Below are 15,194 nucleotides of genomic sequence, written 5' to 3' on the forward strand. Positions count from 1 at the left end.
CTCACTCTGCCCCCTCATCCTCGCTTTCTCTACCCCCCTCTTCCTCGCTCTCTCTACCCCCCTCTTCCTCGCTCTCTCTGCCTCCTCATCCTCGCTCTCTCTGTCCCCATCCTCGCTCTCTCTGTCCCCATCCTTGCTCTCTCTGCCTCCTCATCCTCCTCATCCTCGCTCTCTCTGCCCCCTTCATCCTCGCTCTCTCTGCCTCCTCATCCTCACTCCCTCTGCCCCCCATCCTCATTCTCTCTGCACGTTTTCATGATTACTTTTCACTCTGCGTTTCTGAAACTGTCTCTCACACTGTGTCAAGACTTTCTGAATCTCTCTTCCCTGTCCCTTTTCTCTATCTCTCATTCTCTTCCTTTGGATAAATAGGAGCCTGCTTTGTATTATGCTCAAAACAGAGCAAAATGCCCACGCACAATGCACCCTGAGAGCTTTACACACAACACTTGGTACTTGGACATATCAGGAGATAACATGACTGATGACCAAAGGTTTGGTCAGAGAGGTAGGTTTTCAGACACATAGAGAGGTTTCTGGAAGGAATTCTAAATCTTGACGCATTGGTTGTGTATACCACTATTACTAGTGATTACAATAAGACCATAAGATATAGGAGCAGAATTAGGCCATTTGGCTCATCGAGTCTGCTCCACCACTTCATCATGGCTGATCCATTTTCCCTCTCAGGCCCGGACTAATCAAGAATCTATCAACCTCTGCCTTAAATATACCCAGTGATTTGGCCTCCACAGCTGTCTGTGGCAATGGATTCCATAGATTCACCACTCTCTGGCTAAAGAAATTCCTCCTCATCTCCATTCTAAATGGACGTCCCTCTATTCTGAGGCTGTGTCCTCTGGTCTTAGACTCCTCCACCATAAGAAACATCCTCTCCACATCCACTCCATCGAGGCCTTTCAGCGTTTGAGAGAGTGGATGTGGAATAGAGTGAGGTGGATCTCCAGGCAGCTCAAGAGTCTACAAATAAGGAGCACAGGTATCACCTGTAGATTTAGGGCCGGAGAAGATAGTGGGTATGGAGTGATCTGAAGACAAGAATGCAATTTTACAATCAAGGCAACACACATTAAGTGCTGGAAGAATTCAGCAGATCAGGCAGCATCTATGGAGAGGACTAAACAGTCATCGATGTCTTGGGCCAAGACACTTCGTTAGAACTGGAAAGGAAGGGGAACGTTATCATATGAGTAGTGATTGAAGGCTCTAGGCCTGTACTCGCTGGAATCTAGAAGAATGGGGGAGAGGGTGGGATCTCATTGAAAGCTATTGAATACTGAAAGGCCTTGATAGAGTGGATGTGGAGTGGTTGTGTCCTTTGGCGAGGGAGTCTGCAACCAGAGGGCACAACCTCAAAACAGAGACATCCCTTTAGGACAGAGATGAAGACGAGTTTCTTTAGCTGGAGGGTGGTGAATTTGTGGATTTCATTTCCACAGGCGGCTGTGGAGGCCAGGACACTGGGAGCATTTAAGGCAGAAGTTGATAGGTTCCTGGTTAGTCAAGGCATGAAAGGTTATGAGGAGAAGGAAGGGGAATGGAGTTAAGAGGGAAATGGTGAAGCAGACTCCGTGGGCCGAATGGCTTAATTCTGCTCCTACGTTTTCTGGTTTTATGGAATACAAGCTGGCAGATGTTAGGTGAGGGGGATGGTGGGTGGGTAGGGGACATGATGAAGTGAGAAGCTGCAGGGTGATAGGTGGATGAGATGAAGGACTAAAGAAGAAGGGATCTGATAGGAGGAGAGAGTGGACCATGAGAGAAAGGGGAGGGGTATCAGAGAGATGTAAGGAAGGAGGAGAAGAGAAGGGGTAAGAGGGAAGCCAGAATGGGGAATGGATAAAGACATAAGGAGGAGGGAGTTGCCAGAAGGAGAAAGTGACAGTCATGCTGACAGATTGGAGGCTACCCAGATGGAATATGAGGTGTTGCTCCTCCAACCTGAAAGTGCCCTCATTCACATTCTGACATGTCTGTCCATTGTCTCCTCTACTGCTATGATGAGTTCAAACAGGTTGGAGGAGCATCAATTTCTCTAACTTCCGATAATTTCTCCCCCTCCACCTTCTCCCTATTTCTATTCCCCATTCTGGCACCTCTCTTACCCCCTTCTCTTCACCTCTCCTGCCCATCACCTCCCTCTGGTGCCTACCCTCATTCCCTTTCTCCCATGCTCCACTTTCCTCTCCTATCAGATTCTTTCTTCTTCAGCCCTTCCACCTGTCACCTCCCAGCTCTCACTTCATTCCACCCTCCTTCCCCACTCACCTTCTCCCTCACCTGGCTTCACCCATCACCTTCCAGCTTGTACTCGTTCCCCTTCCTCTACCTTTTAATTCTGGCTTTTACCACACCCCCCCCCCACCCCACTCCATTTCCAAGCCTGATGAAGCGTCTTGGCCCGAAATGTCGGCTGTTTATTCCTCTCCAGAGATGCTGCCTGACCTGCTGAGTTCCTCCAGCATTTTGTGCGTGTTACTCAAGATGTTTAAATTGTCAAGTCCGAACATGCCAAGGGAGTAAGTGGGAAATTTGGTTACAGGCTGGCTGTGTAGACAGAATCCAGTAAGCTGGAGATGTAAATAGTGCTCACACTCGTGCTGAGACCAGTGGAAGAGGTTAAGGTCATTCACTTATGACTTTCTTTTGCCAGACCATGACTCTCAAGTGATCCTCATTGCCGTTCTTGTCCCACTGGCCGTACTGCTCATCGTTGTCATCGGACTGGGAGTCTACTGCTGCAGCTACAGGTAAAATACTGGTAACCAATAATAACGGGGCAGCCCTCGAGTGTCGCCATACATTCCAGCGCCAACATAACATGCCCACAATCCTCAGCAAAACAACACAAGCAACAACAACAGCAAGTGAGGCCCCTTTCTTTCCTCCCCCGCCTACTCACACACGCAGACAGGACATGCCTCCAATGGCCAGTAGACTTGCAGATGTCCGGCCTCCAGCTTCCCTAGTGGATTCACAGATTCGCGGACCCATGGTTTCAGCCGTCGGGTCTCAATTTCCAGTCTCGCCAATTCGGTATCGATCCCACGACTCCTACCTCCTGCCCGCACAGATCTCCGATCCTAGGACCTGCTGACCTGGGGGTCATATCTGCCCTTGTCCTCGTTGGTCTTTGTCCACAGAGCTTTCTGGCCCAACATCCTTGAGATTTGTTTTCTTGCAGACATTTACAGGAAAATAAAGAAATACAATAGAATTTATGAAAAACTACATTCAGTGACCAATTTATTAGGTGCAACTGTACTCCTCGTTAATGCAAACATCTAATCAGCCAATCGTGTGGCAGCAACTCGATGCATAGAAGCTTGCAGGTATGGTCAAGAGGTTCAGTTGTTGTTCAGACCAAACATCAGGATGGGGAAGAAATGTGACCTAAGTGACTTCGACAGTGGAATGATTGTTGGTGCCAGATGGAGTGATTTGAGTATCTCAGAAACTGCTGATCTCGTGGGATTTTCACACACAACAGTCTCTACAACAGGGGTTTCCAACCTGGAGTCCACAGACCCCTTGCTTAATGGTATTGGTCCATGGCATAAAAAAGGTCGGGAACCCCTGGTCTAGAGCATTACTGCCCTTGGACTCAAACCTAACCTCTAACTCCACCGCGTCACTGTCCCTAAAACCTAACCTAACCTGCAACTCCAAACTCTGTCCCCAAAACAAACCCTATGAACCTAAAAATCAACTTACTCTGAGCATGACCTCAATGGAGGCTGCAGCTCAGTGCCATCCTGACCAGTCACAGGGAGTGTGGGAAAGATTCCACCCCCTCAGAGCATGATGCAGAATCAAGGAAAGAATTTCATCTGTATTCTTGATGGCATTCCCACAACCAAGACCACCTAAAAGGCCACACTGGTGGAACTTGTCTCACTAACACAAGTCAGCTTCTCTGAGAGCTCTGCTGTCAGAGACAACCATGGATGCTGCACCCTAGCTGTCTAGATATGCAAGCCTGGGCAGTATGATACAGAGAGCAAGCTGTGTCCTATGTAACAAGCTCCCCCTCTCCACGCAGCTGATGAACCCAAAGGAACAGCAGGGACCAATACAGTTTGGCACCAGGAGTTGCCAGTCAGCACTGAACTCAACGCTCCAGATTTTTCCTCGGGGATTACTCCCGAAGCCTTCCCCATGAGTGGGTACAGCGGCAAGGCAGAGGAGGTTTGAGATCAGAGTTTCCCTTCTCCTAGATGAGCTTCCAACCACAGCTGACCAGCCTTGTCTGCCTGAAGCGACTGATTTTAAGGCATCAGTAGCCCACCTTTGCACCTTCTCCTGTTAGTAGAAACCGTTCCACTGGGATAGTAGCTAAGCTACACATGAAGGCCAGGAGTTGGACTTGGTTGTCAGAGGCTACTTGAGGTGCGTGTCATTGTGAGTTTTTAATAGGTAGTGGGAACTTGTCCCCATTTCCACCCTCAGCTATAACAACCTTAAGGAACGATTTATCAGCTTATCAGCTTACGGTTCCAACATTACTGGAACAGACTGCTTTCTGAGCAGCACAGAGCAAAGGGATCTTATACTGTTACCACCTACAAATTTCTGTAAGCTTCCTAATACCTTGCAAGTATCTGGAGTGTCCAGGGAGGGGTAGCACCTATGGTGAAGGGGTTTGTCATGTCCATTCTGGGGCAGCTCACTCACCTTTGGGCCTCACTGGACTCTCAGCTCTGACCTGTGGCTCCAGGTAGCTGTTTGCATGTGACAGCAGCCACACCCTGGTACACCGCTTTGACAGGTGGGATAAACCAGGTGAGGGTAGCCAGCACCCTGCTGAGATAGGGACATGCCTGTCCCAGCATGTGAAGCCAGCTCTGGCGGACTGGGTGGGTGAGATCTACAATGACATCCAACGGCCAGGAAGGCAGTTCTAGAACATTCCATGGATAGTGAAGGGCATGACAAGACACAGAAGACATCATGGTCATCCACTGCAACCAAGGAAGACCCCAGTTTGTGACACTAGCCAGGGAACAGGGGAGGACATACTTTGGCCCTGCACCTTCCCCCATTGAACAAAGGTTTTCAAACTGGGGAAGTAGGTGTTGGAGTAAACTTGGTATATTGAGAGCAGTTTTGGGTCCCTTATCTAAGAAAGGATGTGCTGACATTGGAGAGGATTCAATGGATGTTCACAAAAATGATTCTGGGATTGATAACATAACCGAAGCATTTGATGGCTCTGGGCCTGTACTCATTGGAATTCAGAAGCATGCGGGGGGATCTCATTGAAACCTATCTAATGTTGAAAGGCCTCGAAAGAGTTGATGTGGAGAGGATGTTTTGTATGGTGGGGGAGTCTAAGACCAGAGGACACAGCCTGAGAATAGAGGGACGACCATTTAGGACGGAGATGAGGAGAAATTTCTTTAGCCCAGAGAGTGGTGAATCTGTGGAATTCATTGCCACAAGCGGCGCTGGAGCCAAGTCATTGGGTATATTTAAGGCAGGGGTTGATAGATACTTGATTAGTCAGGGCACGAAGGGATACAGGGAGTAGGCAGGAGATTGGGGCTGAGAGGGAAAATCGATCAGCCATGATGAAATGGTGGAGCAGACTCGATGGGCCAAATAGCCTTATTCTGCTCCTATACCTTATAGTTTTATGGTGTACCTGAGAGAGGTTGAGTGGTGAAGTTAGAATACAGAGCAAAACAATTAAAAATCCATTGGGGTCATTTGTCTTTCGAGTGGCAAATTGGGGGGGTGGGGACGGTTCAAGAAAAGCAAGTCTTCTGAAGTGGGCCACGACACAAATAACTTTTGGGAAGATCTAAATCAGATTATGACTGAGCTGCGTTTAACCAGGTATAGGGGACAGACAATGACAGCTGAGCATTAGGTGTAGAGGACAAGCATCATCAAGGGTTCTGCATTTGCACAGCACCAGTAGCCCTTTCTCAGCAGAACTCCAAAAAGAGCCACAACTGGAAGTTTAACCGCTGTGGGTAAAACAAGCTCATTGTGATAGACTTAGTGTACATAGCAAGATCCCACTACCATCACAGAATGGATTTACCCTTTTGGTGGTCTTGTTTGGAAGAATACCATCAACAATAGAGCGCAACTTCCTTGCCCTTTTCTGGGGGGCCTCAGAAGGGGCTGGTAACGTCTCATGCAGCAAGACAACACTTCTGACTGTGTAGCACCTTCAGCAGCAGTAAAAGAGGCCATTCAGCCCCTCCAAGATAATTCACCTCTGACCTCAGTGCCTAGGGAACTTCTACAAGAAGAAATGTTTCGTGATCCAAAATACTAATTTTTACATTTTTGTTATGGAGCTCCTCGCTTTCAAAAGAGGGGGTTTCATCCTCTCTAGCCCTCTATATCACTTTACATACACTAACTGGATCACCCTGCTTGCTCCAGGGAATATGCACATTTTCATTTTATTTGTTTAGAGATAGAGTGCGGAATTGGCCCTACTGGCCCTTCAAGCCACTCTGCCCAGCAACAGCCAACAACCCTGATTTAACCCTAACCTAATCAGGGGACAATTTACAATGACCCATTATCCCACTACTCAGTACGTTTTTGGACTGCGGGAGGATGCCAGAGCACCTGGAGGAAACCCACACATGTCGGCTGAACAATCGGACAGCTTTTATACACGGCAAGGGGAACATTAAAAGGGGGGATGTGGTTGTGGTGGCCTGAAGTAGGGAATGATGTCAGAGTGGGTGTTCTTTCTGAGAATTGGCTGATCCCTATCTTTTTGGGAATACAGGAAACAGAAAATACCGTACAAGAACAACTTGAACAGTGGAGAAAATGGTAAGTTAAAGCAACACATCGACGCTAATTCACAGGCAGTTCCAGAGAGTTTGTGTTGAACTTTGAACTATATTTCTCTCAGCAATCAAAGAAGCGTTTCAACTCATCAAGTCGCTGTTAGTTCTCAGGGGAAATCCATCATTCCCATTTCCCTGAACCTGTTCTCTCTCACATTCCTCTCGATTTTCCTGCCACCCACAGAGACCTGGGGTAATGTATCCTGGCCTGTTCATCGACCAACCCGCACATCTCCAGGTAGCACAAATTCCACAGAGGTAGTATCAGAAGCCCAGGTTAAAGCTGGGTCACTGGGACTTTGAGGCAGCAGCGTTACCTGTTGTGAGCGATTTCGAACTCCTGGGTATCAACATCTCCGAGGATCTATTCTGGGCCCAACATATCAATGCAACTACAAAGGAAGCATGGCACCATCTATATTTCATTAGGGGTCACAGAGTCATAGAAAAGTACAACACAGAAACAGCCCTTCTGCCCACTTAGTCCATGCCAAAACCATTTAATCTGCCTAGTCCCATCGACCTGCACTGGAACTGTAGCCCTCCATGCCCTTCCCATCCATGTATCTATCCCAACTTATTCTAAACATTGAAATCGAGCTCAGATGCATCACTGGCTCTGGCAGCTTGTTCCACACTCTCACCACCCTCTGAGTGAAGAATTTCTCACCTTTCACCCTTAATCCATGACCTCTAGTTGTAGTCCCATCCAACCTCAGTGGAAAAAGCCTGTTGACATTTACCCTATCTATATAGTTTGGTAAATTTGTCTCACCAAAGACACTCTCAAACTTTTACAAATGTACTGTGAGAGCATTCTAACTGGCTGCATCACTATCCGGTATAGGGGAAGGGTGGAGGTGCTGCTGCACAAAGTCAAAATAAGCTGCAGAGAGTTGTAAACTCAGTCAGCTCCATCATGGGCACTAGCCTCTGTAATATCCAGGACATCTTCAAGGAGCGATGCCTCAAAAAGGTAGTGCCCATCTCCCAGGACATGCCCTCTTCTCATTGCTACTATCAGGAAGGAGGTACAGGAGCCTGAAGGCTCACACTCAGTGATTCAGGAACAGCTTCTTCCCCCCTGCCATCCAATTTCTGAATGGACATTGAACCCATGAACACTAACTCACTACGTTTTAATTTCTATTTTTGCACTACTTATTTGACGATTTAAAGTATATATATACTTACCGTAATTCACATTTTTCTATTGTTATATATTGCATTGTACTGCTACAGCAAAGACAACAAATTTCATGACATATGCTGGTGATAGTGAACCTGATTCTGATTCTGAATCTTCATCAGAACATGTCAAGTAGAAAGTGGATCACCACATACCAGGCACCCATGGCACTCTCACTGCTTATCACTGATCTCATCTCCACCTTCCTGCTTGATCTGCTTCCCCTATATTCTGAAAAACCCAATGATCTTGGCTTTGAGTATAATCAGTGACTGCGGACGCACAACCTGATGGGGCCAAGAATACAAGATAAGTAGCTCCTTCAGTGAAGAACATTTAGAGAGTCATATAATCATAGACAACTACTGCACAGAAACCGGCCCCTTGGCCCATCTAGTCCATGCCAAACCATTTAAACTGCCTACTGCCATTTGACTTGTATCGGGACCACAGTCCTCCATACCCCTCCCATGTATCTACCTATCAAAAATTCTTTTAAACATTGAAATCGAGCTGGCATGCATCACTTGTGCTGGCAGCTCATTCTACGCTCTGAGTGAAAGAGTTTCCCTTCATGTTCCCCTTGAACTTTTCACCTTTCACCCTTAACCCATGACCTCTGGTTGTAGTCCCGCCCAACCTCAGTGGAAAAAGCCTGCTTGCATTTACCCTACCTATACCCCTCTTAATTTTGTGTACCTCTATCAAATCTTCTACATTCCACAGAATAAAGTCCTAACCTATTCAATCTTTCCTTATAACTCAGCTCCTCCAGACCTGGCAATATCCTAGTAAATTTTCTCTATACTCTTTCAACCTTATTTACATCTTTCCTGTAGGTAGGTGATGAAAACTGCACACAGTTCTCCAAAATAGGCATCACCAAAGTCTTATACAACTTCAAGATAACATTCCATCTTCTGTACTCAGTACTTTGATTTATGAAGGCCAATGTGCCAAAAACTTCCTTTATGATTCTATCACCTGTGTTGCCACTTTCAATGAATTATGGACCTGTATTCCCAAATCCCTTTATTCTACTACATTTCTCAGTGTCCTACTGTTCACTGTGTAAGACCTACCCAGGTTGGTCCTACCGAAGTGCAACACCTTGCATTTGTCTGCATTAAATTCCATTAGACAACACTGGCTATCCTCCAGTCCTCTGGTACCTCACCTTTCGCTGAGGAATATCTGTTCAATGAAACAGTATGGAGAGGAAAGCAGGCCTGCTTTCCCTATGCACTGATCCCTGATCATAGCATGGAGGAGTAAAAGCCATTCAGCCCTTCCAGCCTGTCCCACCATTCCATTAGATGGTGCAGCTGATTAGGACCTGGGATCCGAGTAATCAAATTGTATCCCACTGACAGAAACAATCAGACTGAAAGCCCTCTCCCTTCTGTATCCAGGAGAAAAAGACAGAAAAATAATAATGGCTCTGCTCCACGTTGTCACAATGTGTTATCAGCTCACCGCATCGTGTTACCATCTTCCCTAAAGCAGGGCTTCCCATGGAACCCTTGCTTAATGGTATTGGTCCATGGCATAAAAAAAAAAGTTTAAGGGTCCTTGCTCTAAAGGAAGAGTGTGCAGATATTAAAAGAACAAGATGATGTTGTGATATTGCTAATTTATGCTTTAAGGAGTTTATGTGAATCCACTGAGTCTTAGTGCCGTTTAATGAGATATTCTGCGTTTCTCTCCACAGAGGAGGCTCATGATGGTGCCATGGCACTGACCAAGTTCTAGCTACAAGCAATGTGCCCAGGCCACTTACCAACTACCATCAACCACCCCTGCTGGCAGGAGTCATTTCCCTTTTCTGCCTTGCACCCTGTGCTGTCATTCCCACCACCCATCTATGTGGTTCGCACTCAGGTGTCACTGAACTTACGCCACTATTTGCCGGCTCAGACTCTTTTCATTGCTTCCGCTCCCATTGCTGCTAGACCTCCACCAGTCCCGATCATTTCATTGGAGTGGTGTTCTGAGCACGTCCATGGACATTGTTCAAGACACAAGGCTAAAATGACCATCTAGAGGAAATAGTTCAATTTAATTCTCACTTTTTTCACCCACAAGCAGTTTGAATCACTACGCTGTCTGAACATTAGAAAGGCTGTTCCAAAGCCTTACTCTGTCCCAACCTTGGCTTTCAGTATCTCACTACTTCCCTGGACCAGTTTCACTAGTTACATTCAACCGTGGCAGAAAGCAGATAGTGATAAAAAACCAGGGGAAGGGGAAAACAGACAGAGATAGACAGAGGAAGGGATAAACAGGGAGAGAGAAAAGGAGAAACAGAGAGGAGAAAAGCCAAAAATGGCCAAACAGATCATCAGAGATGTATTCTAAGATGCAAACAACTAAAGAGAAAATGAACAGTGATAAGAAGTGGAAGAGAGTCAAATATGTGTCAGTAAGTCAGAACTGAGAATCAGTGAGAAAGATCCCTAAAGAAACAGGCAGATCTGGAAGGGAAGACAGGGTGAGACAATGTTCATGGCTCATGGCAGAGATGATTGAAAGGGGCTAATTTTGCTTTTGGGGCTAATTTTCCTATGGTATTGCTACCAGAGAGAGAAGGAGTTTACAGACAGCTAAGCTAGTGCAGAGAGGCTGATAAAGCATCCGAGCAGGTGGGAGGTGTAAGGCACCAGAAATGAGGCGAACCGCTTTTCCTCCTGTCTTCAAAAACCAACCAGTTCCCAAGGATTCACCACTACTCATGGATAGCAAGGAGCAGCAGTGATAACAGCAAGGTGTGTGTATCCCACAAGGAAACTATGGATTCTAGTTATGGAACTATCATTGTATCTGTGATATCCTGTGTTAATTCCCTTCCCAATGCTTTTTTGTTTTTGACATAAAATAAAATACGTTTTTGCTGAAGACTTTGTGTTGGTATTGTCTGTGCCTCAGCCTTGCTGGATCACCTGCTTCAGTCGACACTCTTTGTTAATCTCTCTCTGAAACCTTACAGTGTTCAAACTTGCTTGGGCAGCTCTTCAACTGGCCAATGAATTAATGCCACTCCCTCTTTCCCCCCGAGACTTGATACGGTAGAGTAGTGGTGGGCACAATGCATTACAGTACAAGGTTCAAAGAACATTTATTATCAAAGTACGTATACAGTATACATCCCTGAAATTCGTCTTCTCCACAAACAGTCATGAAACAAAGCAAAGCATGGATCCCATACAAAAAAAACCATCAAACTCCTATGCACTCAAAAAAATAAATATTTCAAACAATAACAAGAACATCAGTCCCAACCACACAAAACACCAAATCACACAAAGAGCAACAAGAAAGACTGAGTGAAAACACAGAATATAAAAGCACAAAATCAAGAGTCCAATTGAACTATAGTCCAATCCACAAACCGAAGGCCCAAAACGTTAGTACCATCCTCTGACAGCATCGAGGGAGAGAGGGGAGAATCCAGATAACCCAGGTTCATTCCTGTGGCTGGGTTTCCTCCCACAGTCCAAAGACCTACCAATTGATGAGTTAATTGGACATTGCAAATTGTCCCGTCACTAAGCTAGAATTAAATTGGCGGTTGCTGGGCAGCTTGGATGAAAGGGCAGGAAGAGACTATTCCCTGCGGTATCTCAATCAATAAATATATATGCTTTTGCTGTTGACTCTCTGTTGGTAATGACTGTGTCTCCATCTCCTCTTGATTCTGTAGGTAATGACGGTGTCTTAGTCAACTCTTGACTCGGTGTTGGTAATGACTGTCTCAGTCTCCTCTTGACTGCGTCAGTAATGACTGTCTCAGTCTCCTCTTGACTCTGTGTTGGTAATGACTGTGTCTCAATCTCTGCTTGACTGTCGGTAATGACTGTGTCTCAGTCTCTGCTTGACTCTCTGTTAGTAATGACTGTATCTCAGTCTCTGCTTGACTTGTGATGGTAATGACTGTGTCTCAGTCTTGTCTTGACTATCTATTGGTAATGACTGTGTCTCAGTCTCCTCTTGACTCTGTGTCGGTAATGACTGTCTCGGTCTCCTCTTGACTTTGTGTTGGTAATGACTGTCTCAGTCTCCTCTTGACTCTGTGTCAGTAATGACCGTGTCGCATTCTCCTCTTGACTCTGTCGGTAATGACTGTGTCTCAGTCTCCTCTTGACTCTGTGTCAGTAATGACTGTCTCAGTCTACTCTTGACTGTGTTGGTATTGACTGTCTCAGTCTCCTCTTAACTCTGTGTCAGTAATGACTGTCTCAGTCTCCTCTTGACTCCGTGTTGGTAATGACTGTGTCTCAGTCTCCTCTTGAGTCTGTGTTGGTAATGACTGTCTCAGTCTCCTCTTGACTCTGTGTGGGTAATGACTGTCTCAGTCTCCTCTTGACTGTGTGGCAGTAATGACTGTGTCTCAGCTTCCTCTTGACTCTGTTGGTAATGACTGTGACTCAGTCTCCTCTTGACTCTGTCTCTAATAACTGTCTCAGTCTCCTCTTGACTCTGTCAGTAAAGACTGTGACACAGTCTCCTCTTGACTCTGTTGGTAATGACTGTATCTCAGTCTCCTCTTGACTCTCTGTCGGTAATGACTGTCTCAGTCTCCTCTTGACTCTGTCAGTAATGACTGTCTCAGTCTCCTCTTGACTCTGTCGGTAATGACTGTCTCAGTCTCCCCTTGACTCTGTGTCAGTAATGACTGTCTCAGTCTCCTCTTGACTCTGTTGGTAATGACTATCTCAGTCTCCATTTGACTCTGTGTTGGTAATGACTGTGTCTCAGTCTCCTCTTGACTCTGTGTCTGTAATGACTGTCTCAGTCTCCTCTTGAATCCGTGTTGGTAATGACTGTGTCTCAGTCTCCTCTTGACTCTGTGTCGGTAGTGACTGTCTCAGTCTCCTCTTGACTCCGTGTTGGTAATGACTGTGTCTCAGTCTGCTCTTGACTCTGTGTCGGTAATGACTGTCTCAGTCTCCTCTTGACTCTGTGTCGGTAATGACTGTATCTCAGTCTCCTCTTGACTCTGTGTGGGTAATGACTGTCTCAGTCTCCTCTTGACTGTGTGGCAGAAATGACTGTGTCTCAGTTTCCTCTTGACTCTGTTGGTAATGACTGTGACTCAGTCTCCTCTTGACTCTGTCTCTAATGACTGTCTCAGTCTCCTCTTGACTCTGTCAGTAATGACTGTATCTCAGTCTCCTCTTGACTCTCTGTCTGTAATCACTGTCTCAGTCTCCTCTTTACTCTGTGTCAGTAGTGACTGTCTCAGTCTCCTCTTCACTCTGTTGGTTATGACTGTATCTCAGTCTCCTTTTGACTCTGTGTTGGTAATGACTGTATCTCAGTCTCCTCTTGACTCTCTGTAATGACTGTCTCAGTCTCCTCTTGACTCTGTGTGGGCAATGACTGTGACTCAGTCTCCTCTTGACTCTGTGAGGGTAATGACTGTCTCAGTCTCCTCTTGACTCTGTGTTGGTAATGGCTGTGTCTCAGTCTCCTCTTGACTCTGTGTGGGTAACGACTCTCTCAGTCTCCTCTTGACTCTGTCAGTAATGACTGTGTCTCAGTTTCCTGTTGACTCTGTTGGTAATGACTGTGACTCAGTCTCCTCTTGACTCTCTGTCTCTAATGACTGTTTCAGTCTCCTCTTGACTGTCAGAAATGACTGTGACTCAGTCTCCTCATGACTCTGTCGGTAATGACTGTCCCAGTCTCCTCTTGACTCTGTCAGTAATGACTGTCTCAGTCTCCTCTTGACTCTGTCTGTAATGACTGTCTCAGTCTCCTCTTGACTCTGTGTCAGTAATGACTGTCTCAGTCTCCTCTTTACTCCGTTGGTAATGACTGTATCTCAGTCTCCTCTTGACTCTGTGTCGGTAATGACTGTATCTCAGTCTCCTCTTGACTCTCTGTAATGACTGTCTCAGTCTCCTCTTGACTCAGTCAGTAATGACTGTATCTCAGTCTCCTCTTGACGGTCAGTAATGACTGTGTTTCAGTCTCCTCTTGAATCTGTTGGTAATGACTGTATCTCAGTCTCCTCTTGACTCTGTCAGTAATGACTGTCTCAGTCTCCTCATGACTCTGTAATCACTATCTCAGTCTCCTCTTGATTCTGTCAGTAATGACTGTGTCTCAGTCTCCTCTTGAGTCTGTTGGTAATGAGTGTATCTCAGTCTCCTCTAGACTCTGTGTTGGTAATGACTGTGTCTCAGTCTCCTCTTGACTCTGTCTTGGTAATGGCTGTGTCTCAGTCTCCTCTTGACTCTGTGTGGGTAATGACTGTCTCAGTCTCCTCTTGACTCTGTCAGTAATGACTGTGTCTCAGTTTCCTGTTGACTCTGTTGGTAATGATTGTGACTCAGTCTCCTCTTGACTCTCTGTCTCTAATGACTGTTTCAGTCTCCTCTTAACTCTGTCAGAAATGACTGTGACTCAGTCTCCTCTTGACTCTGTCGGTAATGACTGTCTCAGTCTCCTCTTGACTCTGTCGGTAATGACTGTCTCAGTCTCCCCTTGAATCCGTGTTGGTAATGGCTGTGTCTCACTCTCCTCTTGACTCTGTGTCTGTAATGACTGTCTCAGTCTCCTCTTGAATCCGTGTTGGTAATGACTGTGTCTCAGTCTCCTCTTAACTCTGTGTGGGTAATGACTGTGTCTCAGTCTCCTCTAGACTCTGTCTTGGTAATGGCTGTGTCTCAGTCTCCTCTTGACTCTGTGTGCGTAATGACTGTCTCAGTCTCCTCTTGACTCTGTCAGTAATGACTGTGTCTCAGTTTCCTGTTGACTCTGTTGGTAATGACTGTGACTCAGTCTCCTCTTGACTCTCTGTCTCTAATGACTGTTTCAGTCTCCTCTTGACTGTCAGAAATGACTGTGACTCAGTCTCCTCATGACTCTGTCGGTAATGACTGTCCCAGTCTCCTCTTGACTCTGTCAGTAATGACTGTCTCAGTCTCCTCTTGACTCTGTCTGTAATGACTGTCTCAGTCTCCTCTTGACTCTGTGTCAGTAATGACTGTCTCAGTCTCCTCTTTACTCCGTTGGTAATGACTGTATCTCAGTCTCCTCTTGACTCTGTGTCGGTAATGACTGTATCTCAGTCTCCTCTTGACTCTCTGTAATGACTGTCTCAGTCTCCTCTTGACTCAGTCAGTAATGACTGTATCTCAGTCTCCTCTTGACGGTCA

The 15,194-nt window shown here is 46.1% G+C and overlaps 1 protein-coding gene across 1 annotated transcript in view; it reads left to right on the top strand.

Moving 5' to 3' along the window:
- zanl (zonadhesin, like) overlaps positions 1-10,897 on the top strand; it is a 245,673-nt gene extending 234,776 nt beyond the window's left edge. The window contains exons 92-94 of the mRNA XM_072259463.1: positions 2,675-2,771; positions 6,779-6,825; positions 9,743-10,897. Of these exons, the coding sequence (XP_072115564.1) occupies positions 2,675-2,771; positions 6,779-6,825; positions 9,743-9,783 (185 nt within the window). The 3' untranslated portion in view covers positions 9,784-10,897. The remainder of the gene's footprint in view (positions 1-2,674; positions 2,772-6,778; positions 6,826-9,742) is intronic.
- Positions 10,898-15,194: the final 4,297 nt, after the last annotated feature.

Source organism: Mobula birostris, chromosome 5 (genome assembly GCF_030028105.1).
Source record: "Mobula birostris isolate sMobBir1 chromosome 5, sMobBir1.hap1, whole genome shotgun sequence".
NCBI lineage: Eukaryota > Metazoa > Chordata > Chondrichthyes > Myliobatiformes > Myliobatidae > Mobula > Mobula birostris.